The 21372-nt window shown below is 45.4% G+C and overlaps 1 protein-coding gene across 26 annotated transcripts in view; it reads left to right on the top strand.

Moving 5' to 3' along the window:
- Positions 1–21372, top strand: part of DENND1A (DENN domain containing 1A) — a 514434-nt gene that overhangs the window by 446806 nt on the left and 46256 nt on the right. For all 26 annotated transcript variants that reach the window (XM_070251752.1, XM_070251736.1, XM_070251739.1 and 23 more), the window contains 2 exons: positions 1214–1270; positions 10086–10217. In XM_070251752.1, coding sequence (XP_070107853.1) covers positions 1214–1270; positions 10086–10217 — 189 coding nt within the window. The remainder of the gene's footprint in view (positions 1–1213; positions 1271–10085; positions 10218–21372) is intronic.

Genomic DNA, 21372 nt, shown 5'->3' with positions numbered 1-21372 from the left:
GTCTTGGTCTCAGGTCTCAGATCTGTTCCTTAGCATAACAGAACTCTTAAATATACCTGATCCAATACAGCAGAGAGGATTCAGGGGCCGCTGTGCTATTTCCTAAAGCTCTCAATGCTCTTAGAATTATTTAGCAGTGATATTTTATGACCAGGTCACTGACATTTTTAATTTAAAGTGTTTCTGCTCACGGTTGCTGTGATAGAGAAGTGGGAGGCTACTGGTTTGGGCTTTTAAAACGTAGGCTGGGTGGCTAAAATTCTGGCTGCTGCATGCCAGTGTCCTTGGGACCCGAGGCCTGGCCCACCTGGTGTTCTGGCAAACCTTTCCTATGGGTATCCCCATTATTATGTCAAAAGAAGGCAGCTCCTTTGCAGGTTACTGAAGAGTGTTCATGGTGGAAACACATCCCCTAATTTTTGTCCCAAATCCTTCATCATCTCTCTGATGACTGCCCTATAGGAAATGCATTGTTTGTGAAACTCCTGCCCACAGCAGAGTGAACATGGGAGAACACGTCGGTTCCCGATGCTCCATCTTTTACAAGCCTCAAGTATTTTCTTCTCATGGTTTCTCTTGCCTGCTAATTTGACTCTGAGCCACTTAACTGGGGTGGTTTTGTTTTATTTCCATTTTTAATTTTGTTAGTCCTTTCTGTGCTTAAGCTGTAGTTATTTTAATGGGGTGGGTGGCTGCCAACAGAACCACACAGGTCTAAAATGACAGAAAATAAAAGCCAGCGTGTCTGCTGAAATGAGACTTAAGAAACGGAACTAGAGAAACCAAGCAATGTGTCTGTTCAGGCCATTCAGCCTGGGCAGAAAATTGGTCCTGAGGCCCTGCCCTAGTGAAATGTAATAGATATTCTGAATCTTGCAGACAGAAAAGCTGCTGCTCTACTCTTACTGGTAGCTGTCGCCAGGCTGCTGAGATAAATAATTACAGAGAGCAGAAGAAGGGCTTCGGAAGGGGAAAAAAAATTCAGTGCCATCAAAATGCAGAAAATAAAATCTCTGTAGCCTCTTTAAGGGATTTTTTTTAACCTTTTAACATTGTATTTGTTTTCATAGCCATTATGTTTTTGACTTGATGATCCCATTTTTCCTTCCTTTTTCCAGTAATCAGAGAAGGTGATCCGCGACGGACTGAAATCAAGCATAGTCCCTGCTGGAAACAGAAAGGGAATCTTAACTTAAATTAATTTTTCATGCAGGCAAAAGATCATGCAAAAATGGGAATAAAAGAGGTGAAAAACCGCTTGAAGCAAAAGGTACTTGAAGTTCTTATTCAAAATGTCTAAGCACCGTGTCTGAAATGCGTGGCCACAAAAAAGTATGATGTGATCAATAGAGGGCTGTTTGATACAGTGTTGTTAGCACACTTCAGAATGCAGTACCAGCTGTCCGGGAGCTTTCACACTGTTATAAATATTCACAGACAAAAAACTGTCTTCAAATAACATTAAGACTCTGGCTTAAACCCACAAAGGCAAGCAAGTTCAGAGTTACCGCTGTTGGTCTGTCCCTCGCCCACCCCACAGGGCCTGGGGTTCACAGGGTTCTGTAGAAATTGGCTCAGCCTCCCCATCCCAGCACAGCTCCCCCCTCCAGCTGACCTCTGCCCTGGGGCTGGTTGTGACCAAAAGCAAGAAGCATCTCCAGGGAAATGACTGCCGTGGTTCTGCATGCACATGGCCACCATGCAGACACAGGGCACAAAAGGTGGGTTTGAGGAGGATGCTGTGGGCTCTCCTCACAGTGGTGGAGTAACCAAGAGGAGCCTGGCAGTTTATGTTTGAGACCTTTAGGGGGCAGGGAGAGGCTCTGCTTGTCTTTTTGGACCGTCAGTAAAATTGTATGAAATCATACAGACTACATCCTTGCTAAGAGTCCCCCTACCTGATTCTCCAGACTTCTACAGGGAGGCTAATATAATAGAGAGAGCATTTTTATGTTGTTATGAATGTCGTCATCATTATTGTTGCCGCCCTTCATTCAGCACTTACTAAGGATGGTCCAAGCTAGGAGCTCTCACATTTAATCCTTAGAACAACCCTGGGGGTATTATTCCCATTTCGTGTGTAAGGAGACTGTGGTTCAGAGGTGAAGTTTGCCCAAGGTCACACTGTCAGAGCCTGGCAAAGCCAGGATTCCATTCCAAGGTCACACTGTCAGAGCCTGGCAAAGCCAGGATTCCATTCCAAGGTCACACTGTCAGAGCCTGGCAAAGCCAGGATTCCATTCCAAGGTCACACTGTCAGAGCCTGGCAAAGCCAGGATTCCATTCCAAGGTCACACTGTCAGAGCCTGGCAAAGCCAGGATTCGATTCCAGGTCCACCTACTTGCAGCATCTGTGTTCTTACCACTACAATATTTCATACTACTGTCCTGAAACAAGTGTTTTGTTTTCCAAAAGATGTTTGGGATCACTTGCTTCATTATCCCTACGCCCCTCAAATGTACCACTCTAATAAGGGCCTTTGTCTAGCTCAACAGTTTTTTAAAAATTGAAAGCAGTTTTAATTTTATGAAGTCAGAAAGGACCTCTCATTAACTTGAAATGGTCAAAGGAATTGATTCCTTCCTTTTAATTGCAAAATAATTTGCTCTGACTAAGCATTTAAATTCTTAGTTTCAGCTGAGAGTGAATTTTTAACAGCTGAGATTCAAGTCCCGAAATAAAAGTCCTGTAGTGTAAATTCAGATAGACTTAACTGCGGTCTGTTGCACCCTGCCAGAGACTGGCAGCTGGAATTCTTTACTTGGCTGTTATTTAAGTCCCTAAATATACCTTTTTATCTTCTATCCCAGTCGCATGTAACTGAGTTGGATTGCAGGTATAAAATGGAGTGGCAGGGAGGGGGGAATTCTCTCACCAAATTTTCCCTCCTTGATGACTGGCTCCCGGGCTCTGGCTGGCATTAGAATATTACTTAAAGCAAAGAACAGGGTCCCTCCTCATGCAGAGGACAGATGTGCTTCACCGGTCACATCTGCTCTCTGCAGACCATTGCCTCCCTCCTCATACACGTAAGCACTGGGCCTCAAGAAAATCCCCTTTTTATGATATGTAACATTTCTGCAAATAACCAGTTACACTCAGGTTTTTTGATGTTGTTCAAAGGTTCGCTTAAACAATCTAGATCTCTCTCCCTCCACGCCATCTCCCTTTTCTTCCCTTGATAGTGTCTAAAGCCGATCTTCCCCTCCCCTTCTCCTCCTCCCCGGCCAGTCTTTTCAAGAATAGCTTCAGCAAATAATGTTCTATAGAGAGTGTCAGTACATTTCAGGTGACGCAAATGGTGAAGGCATTTTATAGAAATGTGGCTTGTCACCATCGGACTGTTGACAGATCTATTAGTATACCCTTTTCAATTTTCACTTTTCCCCCCTTCGATCTTACAGATTTCTACAGACTTGATATTTTGCAGTTGTTCTTGGAAGAGCTATTTTGTAATTGAAACTCCAGCGTTGTTCAGTCCAGACAGGACTTGGTCTTCTTCAGTGCTCTCCAGCTCCCTTTCTCGAGCTATTCAGGATTTGGCTTCGTCTGACCTCTCTCACTGCAGTAGAAAATGTTTCCTTGGCTTTTTTCTCCCTGCTCCCCACCCCAACCCCCACCCCTTTATATGGCAGCATATCTACGTGGCTCTCCAGATGAGTCTAATGCAGACATCTCAGATTTGGTTTCTGCTATGAAATTGAGGCAGTTCCCCACAAAGATCTAATCTTCAAATGTACTGGGTTGTCACCTGGCCTCCTCTAACTCTGCATAGCAATAGTGACCTTGCAGATATAATCAAGAACCCAATCTCGCCCTCTTCACTCTCACCTTGGGTTTGAATTGCAAATAGAAAATGTGGGGCCGACCTCTGGAGAGGTCACCGTGGTGTGTTGGAGGGTCCATCTCTAATATGACTGAGCAGAGCCCCTTCTCCATCCCTTGTTCATTTGTGCTGCAGATTTTCAAAGCATCTGGAATAGGAGCTTTCAGAGTATCCGTGTGACCATTGGCAAGTAATTGTTAATAGATACTATAGTGTGGCTTTATTCCATACCTGCTCTGCTTCAGCCCAACAACAAAAAAAGAAGGATGATAACATATTTCTCTGGATAAATGGGAGCAAGGTGGTCAAGTTCTTCTATAGCTTGGCTTCTTTTGAAGTCTGACTTGCTCAAAATTAGGAAGAGGAAATGGCAAAGATGCTACCCAGCCATCACTTTCTAAAGGGAGAATGTGGTGCTTTCCTCTGGAGTATCTCCCTCCAGACCCTGCCTGCAGAAGAACGCCGTGTGGCGGGGCTTGTGCCTGTCACCAAACAGCAGCATTCTCTTGCAGCACCACACAAGCCTGGCATCAGAATGCCAGGTTTTAAAAGCGATGGCGGCACACATGTTCCTTCTCACCTGCAAGGAACATTAAGATATTCACATAAGGATGTCATTTTTTTGCCTATTGGGGAACCCCTGAAAAATTATCTGTTTTAATCAGTATCAAAATGATTTAATCCAGTGGGCTCATTTCACAGCCCTTTTAAAATCTTTATCTTAAAAGATAAATTGAGCTTGTTCATTTATAGTCTCTGTGATTGAAAGGAGAAATTCACAGCTGGCTTAGCAAAGACTGGAGTTCCTGGCCAAATATTTCCTAGTGTATTAAAGGAGGTGAGTAAGCGTGTGTGGGGCAGGAAAATCTAGGTAGACTCTTGTAGAACAGACATTTTCACACCTTAGCACACAACTGTCAGCTCCCTGTCTCCAGATAGGTTAAAGTATGCTGCAGCCTCAATCACAGAAATTCCAACTTTGGATGCTATTTTGATGTCAATATTCATATTCTAATTTGCATTTGCTGTGGTGTGAAGTAGACCAAAAAAGAAGGGCACTGCACAGATCTGAGAATGGAGACCAGCAGTCTGAGTCAGAGAGGGTAAGGCCTCTGCCTCTTACCCACGGGGCCTTTCGGCCCCCAGCACTGTGGCATGGGATTTGGGCCTCTGAGGCAGACGAGTTGGGTTCACTGCTGGTTGTGTAGGATATTAACTGTGTGACCTTGAGTAAGTTACTAGATCTCTCTGAACCTAGTTTTTCTCATTTGTAAATGAGGGGAAATATCAATTTTTAGTGGGTTACTGTAAGGATTAGAAGAGGTAATGAGTTTAAACAGCAACGCTTAGTAGCTACTCAGTAAATGCAAGTTCCCATCCTGTCCTTTTCTCATATCTCACCTCTGGAGCAGCTGGTACCCAAATACCCACGTGCACGTACCCCAAGGACATGGCTGACATGGGATTAGCTCCCTTCTGGTCATCCATACAGCCACCAGAGCAATCTTTCTAGAATACAGCTCTGAGCAAGTCACTCTCTTGGTTGAAATCTTTCAGACCTTTCAAACTTTCCACCTCCTTGACAGGGGGATTCTTGGAATGCCCCAGTGGCTGGACCACCTGCTGTTCCTTAACCAGGCTCCCTGCTCTCCCTCCCCTGGGCCAGGAATGCCCCTCTCGCATCTCTGCCTCAGGAAGTCTTATCCTCAGTTCCTTTCCTGTCCAACCCCCATCCCAGCTCCTACCTAAGGTCACTCAGGGCCCTCCTCCTCCTCTGGGTTCCTACCGCCTGACTTCACGGGTGCTCTGTCCAAGGACTTAGCGCATGCTGCCCCTGCCTTCTCCACAGACAGCTAGAGATTAGATCTCAGTCATGATTTTTGATTCCAGCTGACGCTTAGGGAAGATGGTAGGAATTGAATTACTTTCGGACTCCTTTGCTTTACTGAGGGGTGGGAACTGGTAGGGCCCCAGTGCTCTGAGCAGAGCTGTAGGGCTCCTGGGAAGAGATTTGCCACCCTGCAGCAGCCTCTGATCTGCAGATCTGTCTCCTGTCTTCCTCCTGTGTGACCCTTCGGGAAGGAACAGATCTACGCCCCCTGTCAGCTTCTTGTTTTTTTTTTCTTTAATTATTTTTTTTTTCCTTTTTCTCCCCAAAGCCCCCCGGTACATAGTTGTATATTCTTCGTTGTGGGTCCTTCTAGTTGTGGCATGTGGGACGCTGCCTCAGCATGGTTTGATGAGCAGTGCCATGTCTGCGCCGAGGATTCGAACCAACGAAACATTGGGCCGCCTGCAGCGGAGCACGCGAACTTAACCACTCGGCCACAGGGCCAGCCCCTTGGTTTTGTTTTTTAAAATGACATCTCAACAGTCAGTTTCTTCTGTTTACAAACAAAAAACCATGTTTATTGGAGAAAATTCAACAAATCAGATAAGCAAAAGGAAAATGATCTTATTTTATAACCTGCATTTTCACTTATCATATTCTGAGCATTTCCCAGACACTAAATGTTTCTTCCACATGTCACCATTTTAAATGGCTGCATAAGGGGCTGGCCCGGTTGTGTAGTGGTTAAGTTCACGCACTCCGCTTCAGTGGCCCGGGGTTCACAGGTTCAGATCCCGGGCACGGACCTGGCACTGCTTATCAAGCCACACTGTGGTGGCATCCCATGTAAAATAGAGGAAGATTGGCACAAATGTTAGCTCAGGGCAAATATTCCTCACCAAAGGAAAATAAATAAATAAAAAATCAACGGCTACATAAAATTTTATCTGGTGGACATATATACATTAATCAATCCCATTGTTGGACACTTAAGTCAGTTCCAATTTTTTCTAGGCAAATATCCTTATAGGTAAAACCTTGAAGGAATTCTTCATTATTTCATTAGGATAAATTTCTAGAAATGAAATTGATGGGCCAAAGGGCGTGCACCTCTCTTAGGGTTTTGAGATAAATTGCCAATTTGTAGTCCCACCAGAAGGGTATGAGAGTGCCTGTTTTCCCAGACCCTTTGCTGACAGCTTCTCGATTAGTCCTTAGAGCACAATGTCTTTAATCACAGGTACCAAAAGTTGCTGAGATGGATCCTGCTGTGCGTAAGATCTCTGCTGGCAGACTCTCTAGAGCAGGTGAACTGGCCCTGTTTCCCTCTTGGCTGGGGCTCTTCCCACCCTGCTCTCGCTGGGATCCCGGGAAGGAGGCGTTGTCCTTCCCCGTGTGGAAGAAATAGTGAAGAAGTTAATACATCGGTAGGGCAAGCCCCGGGACTTTGTGAGAAGGCGTTTGCACCTTCGGATCTTCTCACTAAAGAAAATTGATGTGCAGCCCTGCTTTCTGATGCACAAGCACCTTTGTATTTTGGCAACATTTGCCTTCCAAATATTCATCTCAACTTAACAAGGATTTATTGGAGAACATGTGCTATATTCAAGGCTCTGGGGCAGAGAACCCAAGCCCCAAGGAATTCACAGTCTATAGGGATAAGAAAAGTAAGATATCAAAGCAGCACGAGATCAGTATAGCAAGAGGGGTTTCCGAGTAGGGATGGCATCTGATGCTTTGTGGAGCACCTCCTAACTCAGAATGCCTTCACTGGTGCTGTTGTTATGGGTCCATATCGTATAAGTGCCAGAGAGCATTTCTGGGTTCCTCCACTTGCCAGCTGTGTGGCTTTGAGTGAGCCGCCCACTCTGAGCCCCTTCCTTACCTATAAAAGAGCCATTGATCCTGTTTCACTTGTGATTGTTGTGATACTAAGTGTGATAGTGAAGGTTGAGGTTCTGGAAAAATGCCTGCCAGCAAGAGGTGCTCACACGAGGCAGCTTTTCTGTTTAGATGGTGCTCTTCCCATTTTGCAGGAATGAGGATGTAACATCCAGTTTGCACAGGACTAACATTTGTCACAGTTTCCTCCATCTCATCTCATTGAACCCATTCTCCCTGGGGCTTGGAAGTTCGCCAAGCAGGTGGTGGTCTCCCCACTGTAAAAATAAAGAACTGGCTGCAGAGAGGTTCAGAGCACTGGAAAGATCAGCCAGCTAGTTAATGGTAGAAACAAAACTAGAAGGCAGCATTTTTACCTATAAGCTTAAACTAGGGTGCTTTTCCCAAAACTACCACATAGTTTTTTTTAAATAGCTATCATCTTATAGTTTTCATTAATATCAATATTTTCTTACCATGTTATCTCACAGCTCCATTTTTTTTTCAGCCAACCACTCACACACATGCAATGTTTTTTCTGAACTAAAAGTGAATTTTTTTACTGTTTAACTCTCCTCAACCTCTTGTGTCTGTCCTCTCTGTAACCCCACCTGGATCCAAAATGCCTCTTTTGCCCTTTGCTACTTTCTGGCCCAGAAGGAGCCCCTCCCCCTCTTTGTTCCACTTGACCTGAGCGCCTTAGGGCAGCCCCTTTCCAAAAGAGCCATTTCTAATTGGCTGTCGGCAGCCTCTCTCATCGCTGAGCCTCGGCTGGGCTGAGGCTTGATGTAAGCCCTCCCTGCAGAACCAAGAGGTCATCATCTCCCTGTGTTGTTACCGGGCAGTACAGAGACTGCCGCGGGGTGTGTGGGGTTAAATTGAGAGAGAGACAGAGACAGAGAGAAATCCCTAGAGTTTACTGAGCACCTTATTAGTATGTACTCAATAATTATTATTGAGGACCATATATAGTTCATTATTGAGTAATAATATTCTAGACACTTTTATGTTGCTTCATCTCCTCTCCTCCTTGTAGCTACCGTATCACCATTTTACAGTTGAAGAGACTGAGGTTACATCTGTTTCTTCCTTAATGTGTTATTATTCGATTAGGGAGCACGTCCCTCCATGTGCCACCATTCTCTGTGTTTGGCTAAGAGCAAGTGTCAAGTCTTTTATGTGCAGAATTTAATGAGTACTAAGGGTATGTGTTTTGTTGACCAAAATGTGTATTTGCTTTTGCAATGAAAGGAATTGGAGATTGTATTTATTTCATTCTGGCTGTGAGTTATTTTTACTTGGTAAAAAATAAGGACTTAAATGTTTTCTATTTGCACATTTTTTCTCTGCCTTGCTCCAGAGAAGATTTAAGCAACTTTCATAACTTGAATAAAGCATATGGTCCATATCACACAAGTGGGTACCACCTGCATCCCAAAGAACCCGTAGGTATAGTCCATGGCCGGCCCCTGCCAAAGGAGCCAGGAGCTGCCTTTTGCACGTTGGGGTTTTTCTTTTCCTTATAATTTGACTTCATTTGTCAGAAGCACAAATTAAATGTGAATGTCTGAATTTAAAAATATGAGATTTTCTCTAAGTCATAGATCCTAACTCAGACTTCAGTCTCTTCATTCTCTGCCAGAAAGGCTAGGGCTAAGAAAGAAGGAGCTTGAACACATTATTTTCACAAACAGTAACATCATCAGTAAACAAATGTGGAGAAAATGTCCACACTCACAAATAATCAAAGTAATGCAAATTAAAGCAACAATGAGATCTAATTTTTCACCTCTTAAATTAGCAATACATTTTTAAAATGATAAGGCTAACAAGTACCGTGAAACTGATAATGCATCCATTGCTGGTGGTTGGTGTAAATTGGAAAGCAATTTGGTGGAATGAATAAAAAGCCTTAAAAAGGTTTATATCTTTTGACCTAGTAATTTCATTCCTAGAGATTTCCATAAAAGAAATAATCCAAAAGAAACAAAAACTGCAATGTTTATCACTGTGGTGTTTAGAAAGTAAAAAAATTAGGAGCAACCTCAATGCCCAACAGAAGTAGAATGATTTATTAAATTATCGTATATCTGCCTGATGAAATATTATGCCTCCATTAAAATTATTATTATAATGACTATGTAGCACCATGGAGATGCTTATAATATAGTAGGAAAAAATAGAGTGTAAAATTATGCATGAGCTGTGATTGCAAGTAATTTTTAAATGTCTGCATGTGGACAAAGTGAATATGTAAAAATGAAAATAGCCGTGTAAGGTAGTAGAATGAAAGACTGTTTTTCCCACTATTGTGAATTATGATGTCGTCTTTGTTATTTAATATATTTGATTTTGGTTTCTCTAGTCCTTAAAAGTCAAAGAGCCGAGTTAGCCTCCATTTCCTCCATCTTGAGCAGGACAGGCTCTCACTGTCCTGGGGGGAGTTCCATGGCAGGCCTCTTAGCCGTGGGGGGCGAAGGAGCACCTGTGCTCACGGCAGGTGCCATGACCCCGACACCAACCCCCGACCGGGCTTCTCCCTGCAGGACATCGCTGAGAATGGCTGTGCCCCCACCACGGAAGAGCAGCTGCCAAAGACGGTGCCGTCCCTACTGGTGGAGGCCAAGGACCCCAAGCTCCGAGAAGACCGGCGGCCAATCACAGTCCACTTCGGACAGGTATGTACCCTGGCCCTTTGATTGGTCTGGGTTTTGGGTTTTTTTCTTTCTTTTTTTATCAGAAGCTGTAGCCCATGCAGCAAGTGTTTCACTTCAATTCTCATTGGCAAAACCAAACAACGCCGGAGTTTTGCACATCTTCGAATGTTTATTTGTCGCACACATGTTTTGCAGTTGAATTTTCAAAAATTTTGGGGAGACAGCATGGCTCTGGTCATAAACTAGCTCATCTCTTGAATAAAGTCATTAAATGCAGCTGCTTCCTCCCCACTCCAAGGCGCTCCGTTTAAGGTGCATCCGTTAGCTAAGCGTCTCATTAGAGCACTTGAGCATCCCAGGCCCTTCTTTGCACCTTCAAATAAAAGGCAACAAGCGAAGTCTTAAAAAAAAATCAATTAGGAGTTCTTTATTAATGTACTTCCTGAAAATCAATATCGGGAGTCATGCTTCTCAGAGTAAACCCTCCCGCTCTGTATGATTCTAGACATCCGATTCTTTAACCAACTGTTTTCGGCCACCTGAACGTTTGAAACACTGTCTCTTGGTTTGATTTTTTTCCCTTAAGTCAAACACTGTACTCTGTATAGAAACAAATTTTTTTTATCCATTTCCTATCAGTGGTTATATTTTCAGTTGAAAAAGATTGCATACCCTCCCCTACTTCTCTTGAATTGATTCTCTCAATTAGCAAAAGTCATAATTTTGGGGTTTATTGAGAAATGGCTCTCTTAACAACATGACTGCAACAAGAATTTGCAAGCTTATTTGTTCTTAAATTGCCTGATTCTTTAGCCATTTATTGGATAAAGCATGATTAAAATAGTCTTTATGATTTTATCTTAAATATCATTGCTATTTTATCACATAAAGGACCTAGAAGCATACATTTAAGATGTTACTGTTTTTAACAGACTTTTATCAAGAGCCTACTACGTACCAGGCACTGAGCTATTTAGAACTGAAGAGACTTAATGAAATTGTTGCTGTGGGTTATTACTGTAAGGGGTGAGTTTATTGAAACAGAAGAATCTTCCTGTGTAATCAATATTGTCAGATAATACATTCATACATCTTAAACTTGTGGAGGTTCACCCCCCTTTTCTGATTTTACACTAAAAGGGATGATATAAAAATTGAAGTGTAGCACAAGAAAGAAGCATCCATGGGGCAATGCTCATTTGGTTAATGATTATCTTCAAATTGCATTGGTGTTTGCACCCCAAAGAGCTGCCTCCTCCCCGGGTTCAGGCCCTGTTGGAGAAATGTGCGCCCCAGTTCCCTGGCTGTGTTTGCTGAAAGCACAGCCCCCGTTTGTCGCCAGCACAGCATTCCAGAGCCAGCTTCCTGCCTTCCTTTGTCCTCATTCCTGCACACAGTAACCTTCCCATGAAAAGAGCCCCTCGCTGGAGTTTGGAGCCCATTACAGAGAAAGAGGGGGCGGGGGGAGAGGGATTTCATGGTGTTAAACATTCCATTTTCGAAACACAAAAAAGAGGCCCTATTTGAAATGGAGAAAGACCTTCTTTCCATTTCAGCAAGAAGTAGAGATGCTTTAATGTCATTCCCAGCTAAATGCAGAATAAGAGTGTGTGTGTACGTGCGCATGGGGGATAAACAATTAAAAAAGCCACCCCAAACTCTGTTGAAATAAGAGCTGTCTGTGCCTTCACAGGTCTGTAAACTGGAGAGGATGAAAGTGGCTTTTTTTCCCCGTTTGTCACTTCCCTCACGTGGCTGCCAGCATTATGCAAGTGTACAGGAAGGCAGGATTTTTTTTTAATGCATGCATGCGGATTAAGGTCAAGCCCCGAGTATCAGCCATGCAGCGGGCTCTCCCTTCCAGCTGCAGCCGCAGAGCCTACCCACAGCCGCGAGATGCCTTAATTGAGACGTGCTGTCAAAGTGACAAACACATTTGCATACAGTCTACACTCTATTTATTTTCTCTGGAAAGGTCTATAGTCTGCTGTTGGTTGAACATTCTTAATCAGTTTGCTGTTAGTGAACTGCCAGCCAGCTCACTTGTGCTGGCCGCTTCTTCATTAGGTGACAGATTAGCTGCAGGGGGATGGGCCAGGGGAACCGCAGACCCCTTTCTTTTAACTCTTTCCAGCTTTGCCCCTGTGCTGGGCTGTCCTCCAGTCCTTCCCCAGGCGCCTGGTTTGTTGGGCCATTGACCGTAACGCGTAGCTTTTCTAGAGCACCTACTCCTGGTGGGCATGAGTTCTAGGGACTTTACATTCTCAAAGGACAGTCTTTTGAGTTCCACTTCAAAAAACGTTGCCACACTCTCCTACCATTTGTACTATTTTTTTACTTGATATTTTCCTTTAAACAGACTCAGGCCTGACACCTATACCAACTTTAGCCTCGTCCTAAGCAATGACATTGCTATAATCAGAGGTTTGATGTACCAGTCCAATTTTTTCCTAAGGCATATCAAAAAATCTAAGTGTCCATCCACGTGTCACCAAACCACTCTGTAGCCCCAACGGTATACATTCTCCTTTTGGAAAAGATGTGTCTTCTCTGCCATGGCCCTCTGAGAAAAGGATCATTGGCCACATTTTATGGACCCAGAACTGGAGCTCAGGGACCGGAAGGGACCTGCCCCAGGCCATATTGCCAGCGTGGAAACTCAGGACAGTCTGATTCCATCACCCACTCCGGCTCCCTCACCAAGCAGAGACTTCAGCTGCTTTGATATGTCTGTTAAAGCTAATGTGTCCTGGCAAAATCATGGACTAGCCAGATAGTGCACGTTAACCCCAAAAAGATCCTGGTATTGATTTCATTCTTTAGAACACTTAGCTTTCCAGTGAGGACAGAGACTGTTGAGATGGTTATTACATTAACTTCTCCATCTTGCAAAGCTGGTGCCCTGTTACCAGCCAGGGGAGCTCCGTGGGGACATTGGCAGAGTGGCAGGGAGCCCGCCCAGCTGTGGAGGCCTTTGCAGAGCCCTCAGACGGGCGCTTAGTCCTGAGGCCAGAGGAGCCTCTGCGAGGGGAGAGGACATGCTCTCTGGCCTCTGCCTCACGAGAGCTTCCCTTTCAAGGCTTTGACCATTCCTCCATTCAGTTGTGCATCTTGCATCCATGTATTGAGACCTACCATGTGTAAAAAAAAAAAAATAAGTCGTTGTGGGGCATAATGAGGGAGACAGACCAGCAAATGGACAGTCTGACCCAGAGTTATCAGAACAGTGAGAGGGGTGAGCTCAGGGTGCTCTGAGGGCCCCACAGGCCTCTTCACCCCCAGGGCCCAGGTCCCAAGTTGTACCCTGTACGTAAAAGATATTTTGTCAACAAACTAAACTCATAACAATTCATTTGTTTTCTGAAGCAGATGTGTAAGGCCACTCAGAGCTCGTGATGAGCCATGTTGACAGTTCCAGACAAGAGCAAAATCAACGGCTTTTTAGTTAGCCCCTGCATCCTTATCAAGTATGGTTTCTTTAAAGAGTTCAAAAATCTCAAGTAACTTGAGAATGCCTGGTCCTACCTTGGAAAATGTTTAGGTTTAGAGAGGCTTTAAATAACTCTTTTTTTCCTCTTCCCATGTTTAGAATCGAAAAATAAGGCTCAGGAGACAGTCAAATGAGATTAAAAAAAAAAAAAAAAAAAAGCCAGCTTTTTTACTGATAAAGCTGAAAGGAGAATTTTGCTTTAGACCTGAGGCCAAATGGGCTTACTAAAACTTCACCTCAGAGTTAAAGACTGAGCACCTCCCCACAGGAGAAGTGGACAGTTGCAGGCAGCACCCAGCAGTCCCTGTGGACTGGCTGCTCTGTGGGAGGGAACCAGAAGGGCACACGGAGCGTGGAGCATGCTCAGTTCCTTCTCTCAAATTCCGAGAGAAGGACGACTCCTCTGGGCGGAAGTGAGTGAGAGGGCGCAGAGAGAAGCTAAGGATTCCCCCATGCTTTTCTCTCCTGGGGTGAGGAACAGACGTTCCCTCCTTTCTGTGGCTGTGAAGCAGGTAAGGAAGCAGTGTTCTCCCCAGCAGGGCCTGGGCACCCCTCAGCCAGAACACCTTGCCTTGACTACCTCCCCTTCTGAGAAATCAGCAGAGGTAGTGTCCCCATGGAAACTGCTCTGCTCCCTGCATTTAATCAGATGGACAGGCCACTAGGGGCTTTCACATCTCTGCTCATTTCACTGAATCTTCACCATCAGCTGGTAAGGAAGAAGCACCATACCTATTGTACAAACAAGGAAACAGACTTGGAAGACATTTGCTTGAATCAGTAGCTAATTCATACTCCGCAGCTCTCCCTCCCTGGCTGAGGGAACTGGACTGGCTGTGGGAGCCCAGTGGCGCTGGATACTAGTCCTGGATGCATGTTGCCAATGTCGTGGGCCTTGGCCAGGGGTTGGGCCTTCTCAGGGTGGGAGGATGGGGCACCCCTGAGAACGTCATGACAAACCCACTCCAGGGACCCTTGCATTGTGTTTCTCCCAGTTGATTGATCCTGCAAACAAAATAATTGGCTACCTTCCAATCTGATAGATTCCAAAAAGTGTGCATTGAAAAGTGCTTGTATTCTCTCAGTTGAGCAAAGGTTTCTACAGATCTTTAACATAAAAGTTTGAAAAGCCAGTTAAACCAAAGCCCAAACTAAACACCATGTGGCTTCCAGAGACCTGGGACAGAGTGGTTTGGTTACATCCCCAGAGCAGCTCTTGGAATGTAGTTGCCTGCTTGTCTGTGTGTATGGAGAGTTGTGGCTTTACAAGCATGAGCTGGGTCATTTGATGACAGTCTCGCACTGGGCTGGAAAAGCTGCCCAGCCAGTGAATACCTTCTCAGCACCTTTGGCTCTGAGTGCCCTGAGAAACCCCTTCTGCCCTGTTGAGCTTGGAAGTCACAGACGATTCTCTCCAATTCAGCCACTCCCTCCCAAACACCTCCAGCAGATGTTCCCTTGTTCCCCAGACACCTCCAGCCACAGGCCTGCGGTCTGAACGTACGCTCCTTGCCAAACTCACTCCTCCTCTTCTGTCTCCCACCTCAGCAAATGGCACCGCCATCCAACCAGAAGCCTGGGTCTGCTCCCCCGCCTCCTCAGAGCTTCTCCCTTCTACCTCCTGGACACTGCTTAGTCCCTCTCTCCATCACCTCCATCACCGCTTAGGTTCAGGCCATATTGTCGCTCACCTGGACTGTTCCTTTGTCTTTGAACTGGCCCTTCGGCCTTCAGCCTCACCCCCGCTGTATTCCCCATCTGACCTTGCAGGGTCCATTTGAAGCATGTATGAGTGGCTGTGTCACCTCCCTGCTCCTAGCCTCTCCTAAGGATTCCGCCTTTGCCCTTGGCATGGCATATGAGGCCCTTCGTCATCTGCCTCTCTGCCTTCAGGGCAGGCCCCTTTGGTGAATCCTCCCAACGGCCCTAGGAAGAGTTGGTTGCTCCCGTCTTTGTGCTCCCCCAGAACTTGGCACATGCAGAGCGTCTCAGGTAGCCTTGTAATTGCTTCTTTAATACTTGTCTCCCCATGAGAATATGAGCCCCTGCAAAGTGCCCCACAGGGCCTGGCACTGAACTAGCAACCATTAAACATCATGGGGTTTTATTATTGACGTGGACTTTCAAATTGATTGATAGTTGATTGATTATTGTTTAAGTACTTGCTGTGTATCCAAAAAGTTATTTGATTTTATTTCAGTTGCTATGCTTATAATTCTGTTAATTTGAAGAAGAAAAGTGAATATTCCATTAATGGTCAAAAACTACTTCCAAATCACTTTCCATAAATAAAGGTTTTGTTTCTAAATAGAAACAGTTTTGTATTATAGGAATTTAGATCTTGTCTCCTTTTGTTTTGTGTTTTTATGAGCTCTTAAGGTCTAGTCATATATGCCCCAGGAAAAGAGGAGAGGGAGGAGAGGCAGAGGACTGTGACTACCCATGCTCCCAGGACGGGTCACCCTGGGGAGGAGGGGAGCTGGAGAGAGAGCAGTCAAGGGAAGGAAAGGCCTGGCATCCCTTGAATTATATCAAATAAAGGGAAGATTTTATCTGTAAAAGAGACAAGCCGTGTAACCCAATGCAAAGTATGAACTTGAATAATTAAAAAAAAAAGCTTTAAAGACATCCTTGAGAAAATTGGAAGATTTGAAGATGGACTGGGATGTTAGGTGATGTGATAGAATTATTGTTCTTTTGTGGGTTTTTTTGAGGAAGATTAGCCCTGAGCTAACTGCTGCCAATCCTCCTCTTTTTTTCTGAGGAAGACTGGCCCTGAGCTAACATCCATGCCCATCTTCCTCTACTTTATACGTGGGACACCTACCACAGCGTGGCTTGCCAAGCAGTGCCATGTCCGCATCCAGGATCCAAACCGGCGAACCCCGGGCCTCCAAGAAGCAGAACGTGCTCACTTAACCGCTGCACCACGAGGCCAGCCCCTAGAATCATTGTTAATATTATGGTGGGTAGGGGCTTATCTTTATTCCTAGGAGGTGCACATTGAAGTATTTAGGGGTGAAGGACCATGATGTCCGAAACTTGCTTTCAAATGGTTTGGTCAAAAAATTACACAGACACACACATATATAACATCCATTCACAGAGAGAGAGAGAAAGCAGATACAGCCCCCATTGCCCCCAAATTTACCTGCTGAAAAGGCAAATACTGATCAGTTGCTGGAGACAATGTGGTAGAGAGGACAAAGCACAGATTTTAGAACTGGGCAGCTCTGTCCTTAAATTTCAGGTCTGTCACTAACTAGCTGGTGACCTTCAGGAGTTACCTACCTCAGTGAATTCCGTTTCCTCGTCTTTGCACTGGGGATAATAATACCCACGCCACAGGTCACTGTAAGGCCTCAGTGAGAGATCGTCTGTCTAGCTAAGTGCTAAGGCAGAGACTCTCGGTAAATATCAGTCTCTTCCTCCGCTGGGGAAAAGTGGAGCCAGCTGTCGGTAGCCCACTGACAGAGCCTCCCAGCCAGCCGGTCCTTGACCATCGCGGCCCTCAGATCACACTACTCGCTCAGTGGCAGCTCTCCTGCATGCACACTCTTGTAACTGACCTGCATCTCTACAGCACTTGGTGGGAAAGTCAACACCAAACCTAGCAGGGCTGGCAACATCGAGCAGAGGGAGAGGTGCTGGGGGCATGGCCGGGAGAGGTGCTGGGGTCATGGCCAGGAGATGGTGCTGGGAACAGCAGAGGGTGGCACCCAAGTCTGATGCTCACGGTGAACAGAAGGGCTGTGGGGCAGGTCGGGGCAGCAAGTGTGAGTGAGCAGGTGAGCGTTGTAGTCTGCAGTCCAAAGTAGTTTTCTTGGCCTAATTCATCAGCCATGTTTTCACGGTCCACAAGGCACTACATGGGGCTCTTTCAAACCCTGTTGTTTTCAGATCATATTTCCCCCTTTTCCATCGCCGCTTTTTCTGCTCTTTCAGCCATATCTTTGCGTGGGAAAGTGGGTGCTGTTGTGGCGATCTCCCTGCTCCGTGCCCTCCAGCTCCTCCTGCTCTGATCCCCGCTTGTGCCAGCTACACAGGGTGACTGTGAGGCAGCTCTGCCTTCAGCCCGGCACGTGGCTGTCCAAAGTTGTTTTCACTCATTCACCTTCATTACCAAAGCAGCGTGGTCCCTCATTGGTAGTGGCTCTGTCAGGTCTGTCTGGCAAGGGTGGCTGACTGGGCCTGTCTTTGCATTTGGCCTTGCTTTTTCATAGCCCAGGCTAGCCCAGAGACAGCTTTCTGATGGAAGGTTAACAAGGCCAGGGTTTGCTCCTCTGAGCAGACATGCTCGACTTCAGGAGGGAAAACTTGCCAATCAAAAAAGAGAAATCAGATTCTGGGAATTGGTAAGAATTGAGTTGGAAATTCTGGAGATTTCTGATGAAGCCTGTGCTGTTGCCTTCTCTGATAGTATTCTTCTCATCACAGGAAGCTCAGCACTGAGGGTAGATCTCCTGATGTGCTGTGGAAGGGCTGAGAAATGTCAGCAGCCAAATGAAAGTCCAGGTTCACATCATCAATTCGCTTTCTAAGCTACACCACCTGATCTCCATTCAGCACAAGTTAAGGATGGCTGCAGAAGGGCCAGGGGCCAAGATCAACCCCCTCCTCCTGGGACTGGAGCACTTTAGCAAGAGTGTGAGCGCCTCTTATGTGCTAGGCATTGGGATGTTTAAGAGCAGTGGGAGAGATCTGAGAATGAATTGCTCACCACACCAGCCGCCACCCCGAGACCTGGAGAAATGGGCCTGTGTTCCAACTCCAGATACCATGCTAGGCGATTCCTATAGGTGAGCCCGCTTAATGCTTTCAGCCACCAGTTGAGTCTCAGGTATTATCTCTTAAAGAGGAAGAGACAGGCTCAGAGACTTAGCCAAGGGTTATAGCTCAGAAGCAACAGTCAGGATTCAAAGCCGTGTTGTTTATTACTAGAGCTCAAGTTCAGACCCCAGCTCTGTGCTGAGAACGTGGCAGTTTCCTGCTGAGTTTGTAGTGATGGGCTCACTGCCGCAGCCTAGGCCAATGGTCCAGGATCCCAGGATGCTGGACAACAAGGAAGGCCTTGTTCCTGGTTTCCTTCCAGATCCCAGGCCTTCCTTAATGTTTAATGGGCCTTCCTTAATGGGCCTCAGTTGGCACCAAGACAAGTAAGCTGGTATCTTGCATCTGGTGTAGATTCTGTACACCAAACCCACCATTAGACACTAATGGCATGTTCGGTGCTTTCCTGGTGTGTGTGAGGGAGTAGAATGCAGGATAAAAACTGGGCAAGTGCAAGAGTTAGTATTGGGGGTGTCAGGAGCCAGTCTAGCCCCAAAGGTCAGGGGCAGGGCCCATAGTGGGAATCTACATCAGTTAGGGTTCTTTGGGTTGCAAGAGACATAAAACCAAAAGAGAAATTGTTGGCTACACTAGCTTCAGGTATGGCTTGATCCAGGTACCAAGTCATGTCAATCACACCCAGTTTTTTGCTGCATTTCTTGGCTTTGCTTCTTCTGCTGGTGCCATTCTCAGGCAGGCTTTCTCTTCATGGTGGCAAGATGACTGCAGCAGCTCCAGACCGCATCCTTCCAGGTGTAAGACCAGCAGGAAAGTGTCACTTCCTAGTAACTTCCACACAAGGAGTGGGATTCACTCACTGAACCAACTTTGACCATACACCTATCTTAAAACCAATCACTGTGGCTGACAGTTTTCTTTGTGCCACAGGTAGAGCCCCGCGTGAAACAGATATAAGAGGTGAAGAAGGGGTAGTTCCTGGGAAGGAAATCAGGGGGCTTTTATCAAAAGAAGGACAAACAGATCCAATTAATAAATGTGCACAGTGGCGAAACAGGTAGCATTGTCCCAGCCTCTTGTCCTCTTGTCTGATGGCAGAGAAAGGTTTACACCCAGAGCTGTGGGGATCTTGAAACCAAAAGAGTATGCAAGGCTGACAGTTAAGGTCAGAAGTCAACCAGGGCACCACATGGGGGACAGAAGAGCAATGGCAGGTCAGTGCATGGCAGGGAGGTAGGAGCCAGGGGTCGCAGGTTATAAGGATGGGCACAGTTGCACGTGATAGCTTCTGGGCAATGGAGTGTGGCCCATTCAGGGCCCGGGAGTGGAGAGAGACAAAGCCAAAAACTAAGGTCACTTGTTCAGGAAATAATCACTGATTCCTACTCTGTGCCACACCTGTGAAAACAGGACTGACAATGACATAGTCCCTGACTTCAAGGAGCCCACACTCCCATGGTGGGCAGCTCAGCTTAATCTGATGGACTGAATCCAACTGGTAGTTTTGGAAGGCCCAGATCTGTGTTGTGGGATCATGTCACGGTGCATCTCAAAGTCTCCTTTTCAGGGTTTTGGGGGGTTTTTTGAGGAAGATCAGCCCTGAGCTAACATCTGTGCCAATCCTCCTCTTTTTGCTGAGGAAGACTGGCCCTGAACTAACATCCATGCCCATCTTCCTCTACTTTATATGTGGGATGCCTGCCACAGCATGGCTTTAAAGGCAGCACATAGGTCCACACCCAGGATCCGAACTGGTGAACCCTGGGCCACCAAAGCAGAACATACGAACTTAACCGCTGCGCCACCAGGCTGGCCCTTCCTTTTCAGTTTTTTGTTGTCATTTTTTATTGAGGTCGTATTGGCTTATAACAGTGTGTAAGTTTCAGGTGTACATTATTATATATCAGTTTCTGTGTAGACTGCGTGGTGCTCACCGCCAATGGTCTGGTTTTTATCCATTACCACACATACATGCCCCTGTACCCCTTTTGCCCACCCCACCCCCACCCCTTTCCCCTCTAGTAACCATTAATCTGTTCTTCTTATCCATGTGTTTGTTTATCTTCCATATATGAAATCATACAGTGTTTGTCTTTCTCTGTCTGACTTATTTCACTTAGCATAATACCCTCAAGGTCCATCCACATTGTCACAAATGACTCAATTTTGTCTTTTTTATGGCTGAGTAGTATTCCATTGTGTCTATATATACATACCACATCTTCTTTATCCATTCACCCATTGACAGGTATTTGGGTTGCTTCCACATTTTGGCTATCGTGAATAATGCTGCGATGAACATAGGTATGCATATATCTCTTAGAATTGTTGATTTCATGTTCTTTGGATTAGTACCCAGTAGTGGGATAGCTGGATCATATGGTATTTCTATGTTTAATTTTTTGAGAAATCTCTATACTGTTTTCCTTAGTGACTGCACCAGTTTGCATTCCCACCAGCAGTGTATGAGGGTTCCCTTTTCTCCACACCCTCTCCAACATTTGTTATTTCTTGTCTTTTTGATAATAGCCATTCTGACATGTGTGAGGTAATATCTCATTTTAGTTTTGGTTTGCATTCCCCTAATAATTAGTGATGTTGAACATCTTTTCATGTGCCTCTTGGCCATCTGTATATCTTCTTTAGAAAAATGTCTGTTCATATCTTCTGCCCAATTTTTGATCAGGTTGTTCATTTTGTTGTTGTTGAGTTGTATAAGTCCTTTATATATTTTGGAAATTAACCCCTTGATGGATATATGATTTGCAAATATTTTCTCCCAGTGGGTGGGTTGTTTTTTCATTTTGTTAATGGTTTCCTTTGTCTTGCAGAAGCTTTTTACTCTGATGTGGTCCCATTTGTTTATTCTCTCTTTTGTTTCCCTTGCCTGAGTAGACA

This window comes from Equus caballus, chromosome 25 (assembly GCF_041296265.1).
Source record: "Equus caballus isolate H_3958 breed thoroughbred chromosome 25, TB-T2T, whole genome shotgun sequence".
In the NCBI taxonomy this organism is placed as follows: domain Eukaryota; kingdom Metazoa; phylum Chordata; class Mammalia; order Perissodactyla; family Equidae; genus Equus; species Equus caballus.
Note: the sequence above shows the minus strand (reverse complement) of the source record. Positions and strands in the feature narration are given on the sequence as shown.